Source organism: Delphinapterus leucas, chromosome 1, assembly GCF_059928025.1.
Source record: "Delphinapterus leucas isolate spDelLeu-1000000601 "Yukka" chromosome 1, BTC_Dleu_Yukka2, whole genome shotgun sequence".
NCBI classification, from domain to species: Eukaryota; Metazoa; Chordata; class Mammalia; order Artiodactyla; family Monodontidae; genus Delphinapterus; species Delphinapterus leucas.
Window position 1 is genome coordinate 162289700 of NC_143129.1, and position 19975 is coordinate 162309674.

The following is a 19975-nucleotide window of genomic DNA, read 5'->3' on the forward strand; positions in this document are numbered from 1 at the left end:
GATATAAATAAAAACATATAATGTAAGATCTTATTATTTAAACATTAGTATTAAAAGCTGATATCTGGAAAAAACACACAAAGTTTCATAATAAAAACATGTATTATCTTACTTTGATTCAGGGGAAGAGTAACACCTAAAGCCTAATATGAGAAAAAGAGATCTGGAAACTACAAAAACACTGTTTAATGCCATAGCAGCACATTGTGAGCCACCATTCCTAATATGAATGTGACAAACACATGAAAATGAACACTGACCAAAAAAAGTAGAGAAGCCTTATATTCAACCTCAAAAAGGCTAGATAAATGCTTTCAAATCAAGTCATACCTTGTAAGACACTGTTAGAATTCACTGTGGGCTGAGCAGCAGGAGCACTTGCTAATGATACTACATTAGCTATAACTGGAGTTGAATCTTTTCTGTGAGATGGGGGCCCTGATGAAGCAGCTGGCACCATGGAAACACTTCCTGATTAAAATAAACAAAAATAAGAAAATCTCATGTAATTTATATGCACATACACAGAACCAACATTTCAAGGAGGTTAACCAATGCTTTTAGGTTAGAGTAAATTCTGTTGGAGCCAAGTGTCACTTCAGGATTAACTGGATTTTTTTCTGTTTTTTAATTAGTGAACGTTGAAAGTATTCCATGTACTTTCTCTTGCGTAACTATGCATGTGGTATATTTAAAAGGCTATGTGATTTAGATTCTATGTTCTTTCTCTCAAATCCTTTTCTAAGGAAGTCAAGATGTATGTCTTCAATTATAAAACATTAACTGCTATTCTTCCCCATAAAGTTCTTACAGAGTTTATTTGACTCAACATGCTCAGGGAAAACTAAAAGAACTCGTTTTTACAGGGCATTAATCTAAGGTGTTAAACAAAAAGAGATCTAAATGTTAATGTCATTTGAATAGAATGAAATTTACGTTTCATGAAATTATTGACAACTACTTAATGTTCTCAACTTGTAGAACAGTAGTTAGTCCCTGGCATTGACCAAAGACTAAAGTTTAATTTTACCTGCATTATTTTGTGAAGGTGGGTCACACATACTTTGCTGATTACAGAACATCAAGATACAAAGCAGGTTACAGAAATGTTTCATTTCTCCCCGCCATTTCAAGGACTCACTGAGCTTACCCTGTCGCTTACAACCATCACATTTGGCCATCTGAAAAAGAAACAGAAGATAGTAAAGAAGTAAAAAACAAACTGTCTATGGTCTGATGGAATAAAAGCAGGCCACAGGTAACAAGTGAAGAAATTTACTTAGAATTTAGATCACAAAAATGAAGGTTAACTATCCTGGGGGGAGGGGCAATATAGAGGTAGGGGACTAAGAGGTACAAACAATTATGTATAAAATAAGTTATAAGGATATATTGTACAACACAGGGAATACAGTCAATATTTTATAATAACTATAAATGAAGTATAACCTTTAAAAAATGTGAATCACTATATTGTACACCTGTTAACTTATATAATATCATACCTCAAGTATAATTCAGTTTTTTAAAAAATGAAGGTTAACGATCCTAAATTTGGAAATAATTACTTACCTATCAACTATTTTGTACAACATTAAAAAAGGTCACATTATAGAGATGCCAATAAATAGTAATTTTAAAATAAGTGAAATGGATATAAACCGATCTTCCTTAAAGACATCAGAACACAATTCATTTTAGTTAATAAATGAATATAATTTTAAATATTTTAATGTTTTAAGACTGATATGTCTTCTATAAGGAAATTAAAAACAAATGTAACTTCAGTGACATTAAAGTCTTTTTAAAATCTTATATTAATACTAGAGGAGAACAGAATACATTTAATACTTAAAAGTTTTAAATCATTAATTGCCCTTCACACTATTTGAAAGAAAAAAAGAAGGGAAAAATATGCCCTGACTTGAAAAACCCAGGAATGTGAATTATATTTACCTGATAGAACAGAACTGTATATTTGGACATGCACTCTTCACAACAAAACTCTTCTACTTTCCCCCCTAAATTATTCTGTACCAATTTGGGAGATGTCTGTAAACAATAACTGCACATTTTACAGTGATTTCCCCAGCGTTTTGCCAAGTCATGTTTATAAAGCAATTTGCAACCTAAAAAAATCAGAGAAGATAAAATTAACATTAGGGAGAAATAATAAGTATCTACATCTTTAATTTAAATGTCCTACAACAAAGTTTGCACATTTGGGTTCTCACCAATTAGTAGATCAAGAGATCAATTTAGAGGATTAATACTATCATTTTCTGTTTTTAAACGAAGTAAGACAGCAGAGCAAATATTACAGTGCATCATATACGGTAAAAGTCAGTTTTGTTTCATGAAACTTTTGTTTTATTTGGGTATGTGAACATACACTGGGTCACAATGTAAAATGTATGTCTTGTTTGTGTCGTGGTCAAAAGGTTTGAAAGCCACTAGCCTAGGAGGCTAATCCTGCATGGTTTTAGAGTAAAACAAAACATTCTAACCTTATAGTCATCTAAATAAGGAAGACACTGATTCACATATTCAGATCATTTATATTCAGAAACATAATGGATGTTTAAAACAATAAAAGTATTATCTTAGGATGCTACCAAAATTTAAGCAGTTCCCTTTAGAAATAAATACAAGAACTAAAGGATCCCTATCAACCTAATAGCTAACATTAAATGTTTTTCACATCACCACCATTTTTTGCTATACATATTGAGGAGATTTTTCTTCATTTTAACATCTATATAATATGAAGAATTAGATCCGAAAAGAGAGAACCAAGTATAAACAAAACAAAAAGGTTTTGGTGTTATACACAAAAGATAAAATAAACTTACACAGTGACAGCTTAAATCATCAACTACTTTTGAAACAACAAACATGCTCAGTAGGTAAGATAATCTTCTATCTTTACCTTCACTACAGAATGACTTGTCAGCACCTGAGAATCGCACAGTCTCCTTTACAATTTTCTCAATTTTACAATATTCACACATTGCCATTACATTATTTATTTTCTTATATTCATCAGAACAATTTTTGCCACAGAACTGAAACATTTTACCCTGCAAAGAAATAATCATTAAGTACTAATTAAACATTTGGTTTATCTTGTGGAAATCTTTATCCCTCTTATTTTCAAAACAAATAGTGTATTTCTGAAAGATGAAAAGCCAGAAATAAGTTTACAGATAGACCAGTTTATACTCGAACCCTCTATCATGCTCCTTTACTCTACCTTATAATCAAGAAGTTCTGGTTTTGTGGCAAAGAGACGGTTACAGTGCTGACACTTGAGTTTTACAACACTTCGTGCAAACCCAACATGTTGGGATTGGGCAGCAAGACGCTGGAGACCAGCTGCAGCAGAGCTACTGATGGAGGTGGGAGAAACAGCAGAGGTGTTACCGCCTCCTGCTGACACTGTTGAACCTGTAGGGATGCTTACAATTACTTGGCCCTGAGACAAGGGCACCACTGAAGAGTTCATTCCTGCTGGTTTGTTGAACAAATTCTGAAAGAAGAAACAAACAAAAAGATCAATCTATTCATTTGTTCAAACAAGAAGGTACTGAATACCTACCTATGTCAAGCACAGTTCTAGGCACTTAACATACATTTGTGAAAAGGCAAACATCCCTGCCTTTGAGCAGCTTATAGCTGAATGGGGGGAGTGATATTTATATTAAAAAATGAAATAATTTAATAATACTCTTTAAAAATAATATCCTCCCAATAGATAATCTAGGTAATAATAGTACCATTTAATTTCACAGAAGGCAATTCAATAACATGCCTCCAAAAATAGGATGGACCAAAGAACCCAAGTTTAAAAAGACTGAGGTAGAAATTTAGGCAATCCAGGCACTTAGCAACCACCCAATAAGTTTACTTTACTATCACAGGCAACTAACTGGAGAAAAGGAAGAGTCCTGAAGCCATACCTGGAAAGCTACCACACAACTGTAGCTGCAGAAGTTGCGAATACTTCCATCTGACATGGCTAGGTGATACTGAGGGATTGCTGAGGTTTTGCAACTGTTACACTGAACTTGTACACCTTAGCAAATCAAAATAAAAGCTAATGAGTAATACAAATGTAAACAAATGTATGAGAAAATAAGTATTATACGATACATGAAAATTCAAGGGCCAAGTCAAGTTGCAGGAACTGAAATTAAACTTAGTTACCTCACATACAGACAAAAACTAACAACGTTAAAAATATTTCTGTTTATTTAAAGTTGTCACAGTCTACACCCTGAAACTAAAAAATAAATGAATCTTGAAATAAATCAGGTGTAGGTAAAGAAAATACATTTTAAAAGCCATAAATTCTTTTGGTAAGAAAGAATGCACAAATAGGCAAGCAACTAAATAAACATAAAATAAGCAATCAAGATAATAGGTGATATTTTACAACACAGATCTGAAGTATTTTAAATTTGCATTAAAAATCAACTAAATTTGGACAAAAATCTGCGCTATAACAACAAAGCAATAACCATAAGTTATTCAACTATTATATTTATAAAGTTTATGAAACCAGTATTACCTGCAGAAGTAACCATTTTAACTCTGTAAGCAGATAAGCAATTAACAGAACAGAAAAGCTCTGTCTTTCCCAAGCTATTGGTATTTTCAATCATTTCTGCTGAGGATCTCAATGATTTGCAAAGCGCACATGGTGTAATTTTGGCTGATTTCTATTAAGAGAATAAAATAACATTCATTTTTACCAAGTTACAAGTAAAAGCATAATTCTTTGAAATATTTATACTTAACACTGTTGAAATATTTTAAATTAGTGGCTTCCAAACTTTTATGATTACAATCCTCAGTAAGAAATAAATTTTACAAAGTGACCCAGTAACACATACTTCTGAGGTTTTGTGTTTGTGTATTAAACATGTATGTATATAAAACTGAAAGGTTTTATAAAACAATATATATCATGATAACATGTGATGCACTTTGATATTTTTCCACTCTACTCTACTTCATTAAAAAATATGTTGGGCACAACCTAGCAATTAATTTTGGGATCTATTAAGTTGTTATAGCTATAGTTTTAAACACACTATTTTAGCCTTCCCCCAAGATAAGGTTACGGGGTTAAGTACAAAATACTATGTATAAAATAAATAAGCTGCAAGAATATATTGTACAAAACCTCCAAACAAACAAAAAAACCCACTATTTAAAAAATTACACAACAGGGAATTCATGCTCTTACACTATTCAAAGAATTGGAAGAACTTCCCACAAAAGGTGCTATATATAGCAATGAAATGTGAATCCAAGGAAATTAATAAACTTACTAGAAAATTCACACTCAAATATTCTACCACTAATAATAACAAAGCACAGGGACTTCCCTGATGGTCCAGTGGTTAAGACTCCGCGTTTCCACTTCAGGGGGCGTGGGTTCGATCCCTGGTCAGGGAACTAAGATCCCGCATGCCGCGTGGTGCAGCCAAAACAAATAATAACAACAACAAAGCACACTCTAAGCAATAAAGTGGGAGGAAACTTTGCATATCCCAAGTGTCCAAATATAAGCAACGAAAGAGTCTGTTATCTTAAATTTCCACTCAGTGATTTAGTAGCAAATAATGCTAAATACTATTAACATGTCATACATTCAGGATAACTTATAAGGTATATCCAGCACCCATTAAGAGAATTTCAAGATCTCTATGTCCTCTTCAACGATAAGTCTGTTATACTTACTATTAAAATAAATACATATTCAAGTGAGCATATTCCTACATTCTGGAATCTCTTCTGTATCTCCAACCCTATTTCTCCTTTCCTCCTCCATCAGGACTGCAAACACAAACTTCATTTATAAGAATTAGGTCAAGAGTTATCTCTGAAACTATCAAGTAGAACTGACCTTGCTTCCACTGTGCCCCTCTACATCCCGTAACACTTCTATCGTAACATCTCTACACACTTGCATCTCCCCCAGGGGACATGTAACACCTCAAAACAGGAATCACATCTAATGTTTGTTGAATAAATTTTATATAAGGAAGAAAAGAAAAGTAGCAGAAATGACCATCTTCAATGTTCCAGGTTCTATACTAGGTGCTTTCTCATTCTTACTTCATATAATCCTAAAAACATCCCAGTGACATTGCTAGTATATACCCATTTACAGATAAGAAAATGGACTCGGGGAGTTTAACTGCTTTCCCCAAGGTTAAATTCTATTTGAACAGAAAGTCTGGGAATCAAACCAAGATCTGCTTTACTTCTAAATCCACGTTCTTTCTCTAAACCACAGTACACACTAATATGTGAAAATTTTAATAGGTATTGGCTAAATTAAAAGTAATAAATTTAAAATTAAGATATTTCAAAATACTTCTCTTATGGAATGTATACCACCTTTCAATGGACTGAATCAAAGTAACTTTTAGAATGTGATACAATATCAGGAAAACTGTCCTTTGTACAAGAATAAAGCTAATGAAGATATTGGGTTTTTCCCCCCCTTTGAGAACAAAAACAAGGTGTTTCTAAGGAAGAAATAAATAGTAACTAACACTAATCCCTTTTAATGTGCTTGTATATTAACAAGAAATAAATTGAAACACTAGAATGTTTAAAATTACAAAATCATTGCAAAGTTTTAAGAACATTTAAGAGAAATTTCCAAATTAACATTATTAAATTCACCAATTTTGGTAACCTGTATAAAAATTTACTATTCTAAGAAAAAGAATGATCAGCAAATGCAGTGAAACAGGAAGACATTGTAAAACTGAAAATGTAAAAAGTTCTTACTATCCCTTTGGGTTTACCAATTTTAAAATTGAACTTCTGATCAAAATTTACTAACAAAATATAAATCTAGTATAAATAAAACTGCCAACATTGCTAATTATTGGAGAAATGCAAATCAAAACAAACCACAGTGAGGTACCACCTCACACCAGTCAGAATGGCCATCATTAAAAAGTCTACAAATAACAAATGCCAGAGAGGGTGTGGAGAAAAGGGAACCCTCCTACACTGTTGGTAGGAACGTAAATTGGTGCAACCACTGTGGAAAACAGTATGGAGGTTCCTCAGAAAACTAAAAGTAGAATTACCACATGATACAGCAATCCCACTCCTGGATATATATCCAAACAAAACTGTAATTCAAAAAGATACATGCACCCCTATGTTCACAGCAGCACTATTAACAATAGCCAAGACACGGAAACAACCTAAATGTCCATCAACAGATGAATGGATAAAGAAGATGTGGTACATATATACAATGGAATACTACTCAGCCATAAAAAAGAACGAAATAATGCCATTTGCAGCAACATGGATGCAGCTAGAGATTATCACACTAAGTGAAGTAAGTCAAAAAGAGAAAGACAAATACCATATGATACCACTTATATGTGGAATCTAAAATCTGACACAAATGAATCTATCTATGAAACAGAAACAGAATGAGGGACATAGAGAATAGACTGGTGATTGCCAAGGGGAATGGGGATGGGAGAGGGATGGATTGAGAGTTTGGGATTGGCAGAAGCAAAGATTAGAAGGTATACACCAAAATGATGGGACTGGGTAACTCTGAGAGATGCCTAATTTTTTCTTCTTTGTGCTTTTCTGCATTTTCAAAATCTTGTTCAAAAACATTAATCATATTTTAAATAAAATAATCCATACCCTAAAAACATGTATTGATATTTCAAATGCATTAAGAGAAATACAGTCTGCCCTCCATATCCCTGGGTCCCACATCTGCAGATTTAACCAAATGCAGATCGAAAATATTCCAGGAAAAATATTCCAGAAAATTCCAAAAAGGAAAAGAATTTGCTGCACACTGGCAACTATTTACACGGCATTTACATTGTATTAGGTATTATAAATAATCTAGAGATGATTTAAAGTATGCAGGAGAATGTGTGTAGGTTATATACAATTACTACATCATTTTATATAAGGGACTTGAGCACTCTCAGATTTTGATATCCTCAGGGTTCCTGGAACCAATTCCCCATGGATACTGAGGTACAACTGTATATGGTACTTATAAAACTCTATAACAAGAGTTTTTTAACACACATGCATTTTAAAAATACTATTTACATGCAAAAATATTAAGCTAATAACAAGAAATTAATATTTTCCTGACATTTTCATAAATAATTTCTATCAAAAAAATTCAATCCTTCTGAAAGGAACAAAGACATCAGGATTAAATATGGTCATGTACCTGCTTATATGCTGTGACACATGTGGAACTACAAAACTTCTTAGCCTGTCCCTCTATCTGGAGCATGTGGCATTGTCCAGAGCCACTGTAGCAGTAACCCCCACAGTTTTCACAACAGTTCATGGTGAGGTTGTTAGCAGAGCGAAACTTAGAAAAGCAGGCATCACTGCAAAGTTTATGTACCACATTCTGGTAATTAACTTCATGTCGAATCTAGGAATTATAAAGTAATAACTTAGAAACAACAAGCAAAGACCATCAAAAGCTGTCCTTTAAGCACAAGTATCAGACTCCTTCCCCCACTAAAGTAAAAAGATAACTTACAACAGCATTCTTCTGACACATGCTGCATTTGGTTGAAATGCTATTCGTATTTATGGTAACAACAGGTTTTCTTTTCAGTTCATATGTTGACAAACATGACTGACTACAAAAATCTTTACTAGTGGTGGTATTTTCAAACTGGGCACTGATCACATCCTTTGGATTTAAAATGTCTCTAAAAATGACAACAAAGATAAAATAAGCCATAGTATAATTCATTTTTTTCCTTTTTGTCAACTAAAAATATCAAATAAAACAAAGGCAATTAAAAGTGTAGGGAAAGGGCATTGGTATTTAAATCTGAAAACCTGGGTTTTCTTGAATAAAGTGGTAAATCACTTTGATCCTCAACCTCTGTTGTATAAAATGAAACTAATACACGGCTTAGTTCATAGAACTATTGTGAGGATTAGTACACTATGTTTCAAGATTAAAAAGATATACATCAAACATTTATCATTCACTCTCTCTAGTAGGTAGGATTATAGAAGATGTTCATTTTCTTCCTTAGGCTCTCCTATATGTTCAAAAATACTCTTTAACATTACACTTGAAAAATTTTAAAGCCACTATCTTTTAAAAGTAGGAATACATTTCAAACTACAGAGCGCATATTCTAGCATGATTATATAAAATTGAACATTTCCAGATCTAAATAATTCAATTTGTAAGCATTAGCAGTAAAAGACAATGAAGATTAAAACCCTAAGGATTAAGACTGCCTACCACTCCACCCCTTATCCCACTCCCAAATTACTCTTCCTACACAGTAGTTTATCGCTTAAGTACAAACCATTTTAAAAACCAATTTTAAAAATACCTTGATGAAAAAAAAAAAAAAAATACCTTGATGAAATTCTATAAACAATGTCTCTCTCCCATGAGTATACACTCACATAATATTTAGTAAATAAACTGTTATATTCACTCTTACATTTTAAACAGATTATACTAATATAGTACTTTTTAGAAAAGATTACAAATATCTCTGCTTCAAAAAAAAGATAATAGTAAATATAATGGGACTCATCCCAAGGAGCACCTGATATTGTACTATGCTGTAATACACAACATCACACCTCATCTTCAATACTTAGTAGCTTGAGAGTGCTCTATTACCTGCATTTTTTTTTTGGCCTTTCCAGCTACTTTTTATTGGGTTTTAATCTATTTCATTTATAAGGGTATTTAATGAGCAGTTACCTTGAGCCAGGGACTAGCCCAGCCCTATGTCAAGATATGGTACAAGCCCTCAAGGAGCTCACAGTATACTGGGACAAATAGACAAATGATATATAAAATACCATAAAAGAAGCATTCTTAATATAAAAAAGTAAAATAATTTTGAAAAATGTATTTATATACATAAAATATACTACAGAAATAGAAATGAAGAAACAATTATTTCAGACAAGATGTGACATGAAAAGCTACCCAAAAGGTGGTATTTTAGCTGGACCTTAAATAGATGTTTTCTAGAAGGCTAAGGAGATAAAAGTTGGAGAACAGCGTGGATCAAGGCAATAGAATCATAAAAGTAGCTACTTCTCACTACTCTCAGTATGCTTAACATCCAACTGCATTACATTTTATTGTAACAGATTACATCTTATCAGAATGAGAAGGAGCAATCTCATTTCAGATAGTAAAAATTCAGATGGTACAGACAATCCTGAAACAGTTACCTCTCTTACTGCCATTATTATCAAGAAAACTGATCTTTCTAACAGTATTAACAAAAGTACCCTCCAAGTTACCTCTTTTAAAGTGTAGGATTTGAAACTGATTTTTTTAAAACAAATTGTTAGGTCCCTATTTCTAATGAAATCTAAAAATTAAATGATGATTAGCCAAAACATATTCAGAGTTTAGGTTAAATTCAAGATGCTAAGAGATTTGGTTAATAAAAGACTAACAAAAATAAAATTGTTACTCCAAACAGCTAAGGAGTTTCTTTCAACCTAAGTGCTGCTGCTATATTTCTAGTGGTCTACAAAAACAGCAGTAGTTATCAGGAAGGAAATCTTTTCTATCTCCACCTATTCAAATTAAAGTAAAAATCCTTCTTATAGGGACTGACTTACAAATTAAACCTGTTCAATGCATGGACTATCTAGAGGGGAAAATGCATGTGCCAGAACTACCCAGCTATGTGACACTGAGCAAATCATTTAACTTCTTTGAATCTAACTTCCTTATATTTCAGGCACAATCCAAATCAATAATTTTATAATCAGATAAACCAGACTATCCCAAACTGCTGTAATGACTGTGTAAATAAGAGAGGAAAAAGGGAAGGAAAGGAAAAGTGGTGAAAAGGAGATGAAAGCGTAGTACAGAAAATGAAATGGAATACAAAGAAAAACAAGACTGATAAATGGTTGAGAACTGAGCAACAAGAGAAAAAGGTATTCTGTAAGAAGAGAAGGGGGGAAAATTAAGAAAGACAGAAAATGAAAAAGAAAAGTTGAGGTGATAGGCAGGCAAGGAGTACCTGAAAGAAGAACAGAAAGGGGTGAATGGAAAAGAACAAGGGATAAAAAAAAAGATAACATAGTAAGTGAATGAAAAGGTAGAACAGTTAAAAGTCAAAGAACGACAGGTTAAAATTCATGGATAAGACCAAACATTACAAAAGAAGAACATTTAATCTTTAAAATAATTAAATTACATAAGATCAGACAGAGCTAAGATATGACATGCAGGTAAAATGACCATCTCCAGATAAAGCAAGGCAAACACCAGAGACCAAAGAGATATAGTAAATTTAGATGAGAAGAACAACATGTATGGACAAGAATTAAAAAACACAGAAAGAAGGCACACATTTTAAAACTTCCATGAGCTTCCTATGGTCATTTTGAAATTCACTGTTAAATCTTTGCACTAAGTATCTATGACTATTATTATGAAAGGAGAAATACTGCTGAAATTTTAGAAAGCGCTGATCGCTAAAGTAAGAATTAAATAAAGAAACATAAAAAGAAGCTTTTACATGAAATTATTTCATAGCAAAATAGGAAAAGAACAAAGAACCTTACAAAAATTATAATTTTCTAGTTGATTTGATCTTAGAAAGGATGAATATACTGGAATATAGAAATTAGATATCATCTGTAAGTACTCTTTTTTAAACATGTTTCATAATTCAAACAAGTCTATTTTTACTAAATTAAACTTGAAACATAAAGGGATGCAAATATAACTTCTAGAACATCTTCTAACCATACTCAAATTTCTTTTAGAAGTTTCTTTCTATACTTTTTCCTATTGAATCAGAAGAGGGAGCATCTTTTCCCTTTCTAGACAGAGAAAGGGCAGCACCCATGTGAGGTACTCTAAGTACAAATATCGAAACTAATAAATCATGGTTTGAGTAGCTTAATAATAGAAGCCAAAATATTTCAGAACAAGAGCATTATTCATCTTTTTCTGACTTATTTAAACAGTGTCTAATGACCACATTGCAAAATTAGCCTAAGTTAGTTCATATTCCTCAAATATATCAGGATGATTTTATTAGGATCTAAGGTCATAATTTTTTGTTGTTAAACACTGAAATACAACCTCTGAGATACCTGAGATACTGAGAAAATAAAAATACATACACTGGAATCCAATTAAAGTTAAGATGAAAAGTATTAAATGAATTCCAACTACCTAATAGAAAACATTACATAAACATTAAATATTTGTTGCATCTAAGCATCTATTGCCTACAGTTACAAGATAAAATATTGTGGTCATGTAATACCCTTAAATGGCATAGTTTTTGTTTTCTCAAGCATCTCAACTAACAAGGATAGTAAAGTACATTTCAAAAGCACCTCTTATTATACAAAAGACACATTACTTAAAGTTAAAAGAAAGCTGAGAACCTAGCGTCCAGAAAGATTAAAAGCAGCAACAACATGTTCGTAGTAAACAATGTGATATTTCTCAAAAAACATAGAAAGGTAGAAAATTAAACAATACATAAATAAGAACAAAGTATCTTGAAAGAAAGAAAGCAAAGACGATAATTTAGAATTCTGCTATACTTTGAGCAACTTGAACAAGTTTTCTTAGTGGGAGGAGGCGGTGGGCGGGCAGGTGGAACTGTATATCCAGTGAGGCACAGTGTAGAGCAGAATAGCTGAGTAGACCCTTTCCTCTGATAAGCAGTTTGCCCCTTCTGGAGGATTTTTTTACAACCAGAACAGGAAACTCGAACAGCTGTGGCTGGAACTGAAGGAAGCATTTTATTCATGCCAGATGATGCCAGTGAAGGCTGAAAGCCAGTAGTCAACTGTGGAGCTTTAAAAAAAAAAAATTAAAAAAAAAAAGTTTTACTTTTTACCATGAATTTTAAGTAGGCATCCTTTCTTTCTCTTCTAGAGCTAGTCTTGAAACCCAACACTAATTATGCAATACACAATTAAAGCCATTCTAAACTGCCTAGTTTACTAATGTAAGTAGATACTTCCTCTCACTCATACTGGTCAGAATAAATAAACATGATTCATTCATTCAGTTCTGCTTCTTACCAAGAGGACTGCCACTGACTGAAAACACAGCACTAATTTTCAGTTCCCCTTCTTGAGTTTTTTGCTGTTGGCCATGACTATACTCCTTTTAAAAAGAAAAATAAATAAATATGTAAAGAAAAAATAAATACAATGTATCTAAAGAAATCCAGATATTCAAGACATTTTACTATGGCTATATAGGGGTGGAAAATGTTTACTACATTAACATTAATAAGTAATAGCAAGCAAACTATAATTACAATAAGGGTATAACATGTTTATACACGCTGAGAGTTGAGGTAAAAAATGACAGTAGCTATCTAGCCTATAGCACTACCAGATATTCACAAATTATTTTTTAAATTCTTAAAATTATTACAGTATTTTAAGTTGCTGTTTATCTATTATAAAAGTAATACACACTTACTATACAAAATTTAGACAAGTAGAAATGAGAAAAAAATTCTAATCATATTTCCATTACCCCAAAACAACCACTGTTACTCTTTTGTTATATTTCTTTCCAGTCTTTTCCCCTGCCGTATGTGTTTCTTCACACAGCAGTAATTATACTGAATATAGCATTCTTATAAAATGATTTTTTGGTCACTTGAATCAACTGAACATTTGCATATTATCACATATTACTCTAAAATAAATTCTAGTGGCTAAATATCAGTGTTTCTAAGGTTGGAGTCCAAGAATCCCTGAGGTCTGTAAAGGCAGACCAGGCAGTCTGAGAATTCTAAAAAAAATATTTTAAAAGTCTGGGTTTTTATTTCAATAATTCTTTTAGTGAATGTAAGTATATTTTTAGTCATGAATAACCACATATAACTGAGTTGTACAACAAGTTTTTAGTGCTGTTGTTAGCTTTTACAATTCTATTATTGCATTGTGAAGCCCCTAAGTGGTAGATTTAACTTTGTATTTTAATTCACTGTTTATCACACTGAAACTTGCAAAACCCTGAAAGACGTCTTATTCTTGGAATTCTCAGGCAACTCCAACATACCGCCTTTTTTTGTGATAAGACGTGTCTGTACATTACTGGAATTCAAGAAAATACTGATATATATTATTTAATAGACATATCAGATTACATAAGGATGAGACTGGGGTGAGGTGAGGCACTTGCCTCAGGCACAAATTAAGGCACCAAAAATCTCAGTAATTATTTTTTAAAATGCCATAATCCATCATAAACAAAATACCAAAACTTTAAATAAGTAAAGACAGGATCAGTATTACTAATTTTTCCCTTGGCCTCAGTCTCCAATTTGATAGCCCTGAATGGCACTGAAATCACATAACCACAACCCAGTGTTGGTTCACTTGTTCCCACACATTTGCATAATGCCATGATGAACATCTCTGTGAATACTCATACACTCATATTTAGGATTATCTCCTAAGGAAAGAATCTTAAAGTGGAATTACTAGGTAAATAAGTACATAGTAAAGGTTCTTAATGCACAATGACAGATTGTTTTTTAAAACCTTAATTTTATTTATTCTAGCAATTTGTGATAAAAGCCACTTAAAAGTCTCTTCCCATTCTTGTTTTAATTTCCAATTTTTTTAATATCCATTTACAAAAAAAGCATTATAAGGTAACAAGATTAACCTCTGATAACATCTGTTATCAACATTTCCTCAATATGTACTATGAGATAAATTTTACATACTGAAGTTTCCATTTTTATGCCAAAAAACTGACAGTTTTTACCTTTGCGATTCCTTCTATTTCTTACAAAGTTCTACTTCCACAATAAAATACTAAGAAAGTTTTCATTGTTTATAATACAGTCCTTTAATCCAGAGGTCAGCAAACTTTATCTGCAAAGGGCCAGATACTAAATATTTTTGACTTTTCAGGCCATGCTATCACGACTACTCAAGTCTGCCCTGGTAGAGCAAAAGTACCCATAGATAATATGTAAATGAATGAATGTGGCAATGATCCAATAAAACTATAAAAACAGTGTGCAGAAAAACAAAACAGAAACAAAGAGGGCAGGCTGGATTTGGCCCACTGCTGAAAGATAATTTGCCAACTCCTGCTTTAATCCATCTGTGATTTATTGATATTTATTTTGATATATAATGAGCATTTTTCTTTTTCTTTCTTTGAATAGCTGATGAATTCCTTCCACTCACCATTAACATATCAACTTCCTCTAAAAATATCTCTTTTATGGCAATCTATTCTGCATCACTATCAGGCTGACTACTCTTATGATATCACACTATCCTAATGAAAATAATTGTGAGATGTTTAATCATTTAATAGTTCACCACATCTCTAATGTTTAGAGCATACATGTAACATAATGTGTGTGTGCATGCCTATTTATTTTTCTTCAAAACATAAGAAACCACTGATATTTTCATAATTGTATCCATACTGTATCTTAATTTAGGAATAACTAATATCTTATATTAAAAAAAGTCTCTGCATTCATTCAAGTTGTTTTATCTGATACAAGCACTTTTTAGTTGCTCTGCTGTAGGAAACAGTATATCTTTTCATAATATTGTCTAACTGGGAAACAACTGATTTATAGAAATATTTCTCTGTTTTATATAACTAAAATTCAACTAGCTACTCCACTAAACTTTCAAGAATTCTATTAATTTTCTAATAAAGATCCTTACCAGTAAATGATGATAATTTTGTCTCCCCTTTTCCATTATTTCTTCTAATTTCTTTAACATGTATTGGGTCGAAAATCCAACAAGAGTTAAATAATAATGCTGACATCAGTAATTTGTGTTCATTTAGTTATTATTAACAGAAGGTTTCCATCATTTTACTTTTAAATTCAATGACTGTTATTGATCAGAAGTAGGTATTTCCTTACCTGATCAAGAGAGTATCTATTATAAGAAATGCATAGTGAATTACATGAAATGTCTTTCGGCATCTGTCTATCTATCTATATATCTAGTCTTATTTGACCTGTTGATGAAGTTACGTATATTAAGAGATTTTCTAATATTGATTCATCATAACATTCCTACATTATATAGTATATGAAAGCATATTACAAGTAAGAAATTTTTTTAAATCTCAGAAAACTCCAGAAAAAAAATCAGTATTCATGGGCATACTTTCATGGTCTCCAGTCAGCTCTCTTTCTCACTGTCTGTGACAGTTATTTCAAACTTCTGATACATTCCTTAAGCCTCAAGTACATATTACTTATATAATGTAGTAAAGTAAGAATATATCTTAAGTACTGTGCTTGTACACCCCACAATGCCTTCAAGGCATAATCATGTTTATGTTAGTATCCTCCCAACAATGATTAATTTTACAAATATTTAATAAAAAATCAATAACTAATAACTTGAGAAGTGAAAAGCTGATGACCCAAAAGCTTTCAGAAACAGAAAAACAGGTGTCAAAACAAAACCAAAAAATCCTCTACCACAATATCTTTACCTTCCCTTTATTTACCATAAAGTATGTATCAGTATCCCAAGACAGTATTTTAGAAATGAAGAACCCAGTTTCTATAACCAAGTTAACTTGACATGGCTAAAAAAACAAGCCCCAACATTGAATTACTGCATTCCATTTGCCAAGACTATATGACTCACTATTGTGACAATTAATTAATTTGCTTTCCCATTCTAATCCATTTACTTCAATGAGAGATTACAGATTAGCTCTCCTTTTATTATGAGCAAAAAGAAAAGAAAAAAAATCATGATTTTAATGTAATATTTACTGAATTTCCAGCTTTCAGAAACTATAGAAAAGGGGAGAAGAAAAAATGACGTCTCTGGCTCTTTGAAGTTTTTATTTTAAAAACTTCTCTAGTCATTTTTTTAAACAACTTTTATTTATAGAAAGTTTGGTAGACTATAATAATAAGGCCTTGATGAAGGCCGCTGATTGGCTCCTTCCTGGCCATATGGCCTTGAGTAACTAACTTATTAACCTCTATGAATCTCAGTTCCCTCACCTAAACACAGAGTTAATATCATCTACTCTGGCCTTCTTATATTGGAGGATGAAACAATATAGTACACATAAAAGTATCTGTAAGTATTATATACAGAATATATTATAGTAACATGCAATAGGATTTGAATGAAGAAATGTAACTGGGAGGACAAATGATGCTACACCAGTAACAGAGGCAGGAGGATGACAACTGGCAAACCCAGAAAATTATAACTGAAGAAATAAGAACAATTGGGAAGAAGTAAATATATATATAAACATACATTTCAGTATCTTAGTGATTTACATGGGAAAGTAAAAAAATTAAGACCAAAGTGAACTGTGTAAAAAGGAGAATAAGGAAGTGAGTTGAAAGCAGAGCTACAAGTTAAGCAAAGAGAAAAGCCAAGGGAGGTTTTGACAAGGTGCCAGAAGCTAAAGCTATGATCTTATTACACCAAGAGAAAAGTTATTACAAGTAACTGATGGTCAAAAGTAAAGACTGACCACAGCTGTTAAATCTATCAGTATTTTATGAGCATTAGGTTAATAGTACTGTTTCAGAGTCTAAGAGAATAATTTGTTGGAACTCCTTTTTCCAGTCTATGGGAAATGAATAAGAATAATAAAGCATTAGGCAGTGTTGAACAAGGAATATAGATTTCCTATGGTCACTGAGGAGAAATACCTAAAAGAACAGGACAATGAAGAAGGAGGTGGGAGAAGGGGAGAGGAAATAGGAGGGGGGGAGAGGAAGTAGGAGGGAAAGGGAGAGGAGGGGAAGAGAGAAGGTAAGGAAGGGATGGAAAAAAAAGAAAGAACCAGGTATCCATAATTTAACATGAGGTCAGGGATTTCTAGAAGAGTCATCAAAGGTATGATCCCACAGGATTGGTGTAGCTGATAACAGAAAGGACTTCTCAGAGAACACCTAGTTTTACCACTCACATGCTGGAGCTGCCTTATTGTGGGGTCAGGGCAAAGAATGCTTCTGGACCTTATGTCTAGAACTTACACAGATTCCTGCTTGGTTTTTAAGAGTCCAGTCAATCAAGTGGTGAGCCCTTAGGGAAGTTCTTCCCCAAAATCATGACGAAACTTCATATACGGCATTTTATAACACATTATTACACTTTGAATAGTGATAAAAATGTAGGTGTTTCTGTGTCCTGACTGTTCCACCCTGTTGGTATCCTCCAGTCACTGGAATCTGATTGTTTTCAAAACAGTAATATTGGGTTGGCCAAAAGGTTCATTCAGATTTTTCCGTAAGACATTACAGAAAAACCTGAACGAACCTTCTGGCCAACCCAATACAAATAACCCTTCCTGATGCCCTCTTTTGGCCTTTGCTGTAACTGCCTTTTCAGCTCAAGGAAAGTGTCACTGGGTCATGTACAGGCAGAAAGTGACGTCTTTGGTACCCTGCCAGCATTATGATTTCTTATGGACTTCCCATGTCCAGATTGGGGCACTTAAAAGACAGGAGATCTGCCCTGTATAGGCATGGTAGTAGTCTTCTAAAGCATACACTGCCATATGAACCTCCCCTAGGTGTCAGGACACTTCCTTATCTCTAATTCAGATCTCCACGACCTCCACTTTGCCTGCTTTTATTAACATGTTTTCATTATTCAGATATTTTCATATTCCTTCTCTACCATCTTTGTAGCTACCACACTCACAGCCATCCAACTCTACAGCTTTATCATCACTACCCTATACAGCTACCCTCCAGTGGGCACCATGGCATTCTCACTTAATTGAAGCATCAATCTGACTCACATAAATCACCTACATCCATAAATCACCTATTCTTCCATTTCCTTACTCTAAAAGAGTGGTTCTCAATAGCAGAGGATTTTGTCCCCCAGGGGACATTTGGCAATGTCTGGAGACATGGTACTACTGGCATCTAGTAGGTAGAGGTCAAGGATGCTTCTAAACATCCTACAATGCACAGGACAGCCCCTCACAACAAAGAATTATCTGGCCCCAAATGTCAATAGTGCCGAGAAACCCTGCTAAGAGACATCTGAGTGAAAAAAACTTCTTCCACAGAAGTCTCACATTCTCAACCCCCCTAACATAAAAGAAAGATATGGAAAGGTAAGCTTTCTCCACATCAAATGTCATTTCAAAAAAACAGCTAATTCATGCTATCTTTACTTCTCAGCCTCTGCACTCATACCAGCTGTATAAAACACAGAACACCCTCAAACAACTGCTCTATTGCATATTCATCCCTTGGTCCTTTTCCTACGTTCCAAAATGATTACAGCATCTTTATTCCGTTCCAACCACTGCAATGTCGTTAATTGCATGGATAACTTCACTGACTTCAGCATTCACACTTACAGAATCTTTATGACTTTTACCTCCAGAGCAACCTTGAAATAACAGAGCTCTATCCTTACCCTTATTACTCACAGATCTCAAAACTGGAATCCTATATCACCCATCAAAGCAGCAAAACCTCCTTTATCTTCTACCCACTGATCTAATGAACTGGATCTTCAATCAGCTAATTTTTCCAAAGATTAATTAATCCCATTAATCCCTCCTGAAAAACACTTAAATCCATACATAGCCTATACTTCATTAGCAGCAACTGCAAAAGGCTTATTACTACCTTATGTAAACTCAATCACACCATAAACTCATAAACCATCATAAACCTTCAGCCATGTCTGCTGTATCAATCTCAAATCCTTGAAGACTCACTTTCCCTAATCCTGCACCGAAAATGTAAAATTCACAGAACAGTGGTATTAAGGAACGATGTGGATTAAAAGCCTTAACTACTACTTGGACAAAGTTTCCTATAACTCTGGTTGATTCCTTAGTATTATTCTTATAAGATAATTCAATTGCCTCAACCTTCATTAAGAGTCTCCTCTCACCCCATCAACAAAACACTTCACTTCTTAATCA

At 33.1% G+C, this 19975-nt stretch overlaps 1 protein-coding gene across 8 annotated transcripts in view; it reads right to left on the bottom strand.

Annotated features, from left to right (window-relative positions):
* The window catches only part of ZMYM4 (zinc finger MYM-type containing 4), a 174824-nt gene that overhangs the window by 39503 nt on the left and 115346 nt on the right, over positions 1-19975 (bottom strand). For 6 of the 8 annotated variants that reach the window (XM_089896239.1, XM_089896252.1, XM_089896233.1 and 3 more), the window contains exons 6-16: positions 13105-13189; positions 12619-12874; positions 8579-8753; positions 8255-8467; positions 4571-4721; positions 3960-4075; positions 3254-3529; positions 2930-3080; positions 1957-2129; positions 1031-1181; positions 331-471 (exon numbers count right to left, since the gene is read on the bottom strand). In XM_089896239.1, coding sequence (XP_089752365.1) covers positions 331-471; positions 1031-1181; positions 1957-2129; positions 2930-3080; positions 3254-3529; positions 3960-4075; positions 4571-4721; positions 8255-8467; positions 8579-8753; positions 12619-12874; positions 13105-13189 — 1888 coding nt within the window. Of the gene's footprint in view, positions 1-330; positions 472-1030; positions 1182-1956; positions 2130-2929; positions 3081-3253; positions 3530-3959; positions 4076-4570; positions 4722-8254; positions 8468-8578; positions 8754-12618; positions 12875-13104; positions 13190-15744; positions 15951-19975 lie in introns of all 8 variants that reach the window. The other 2 variants (XM_089896268.1, XM_089896248.1) reach the window with 2 other exon arrangements.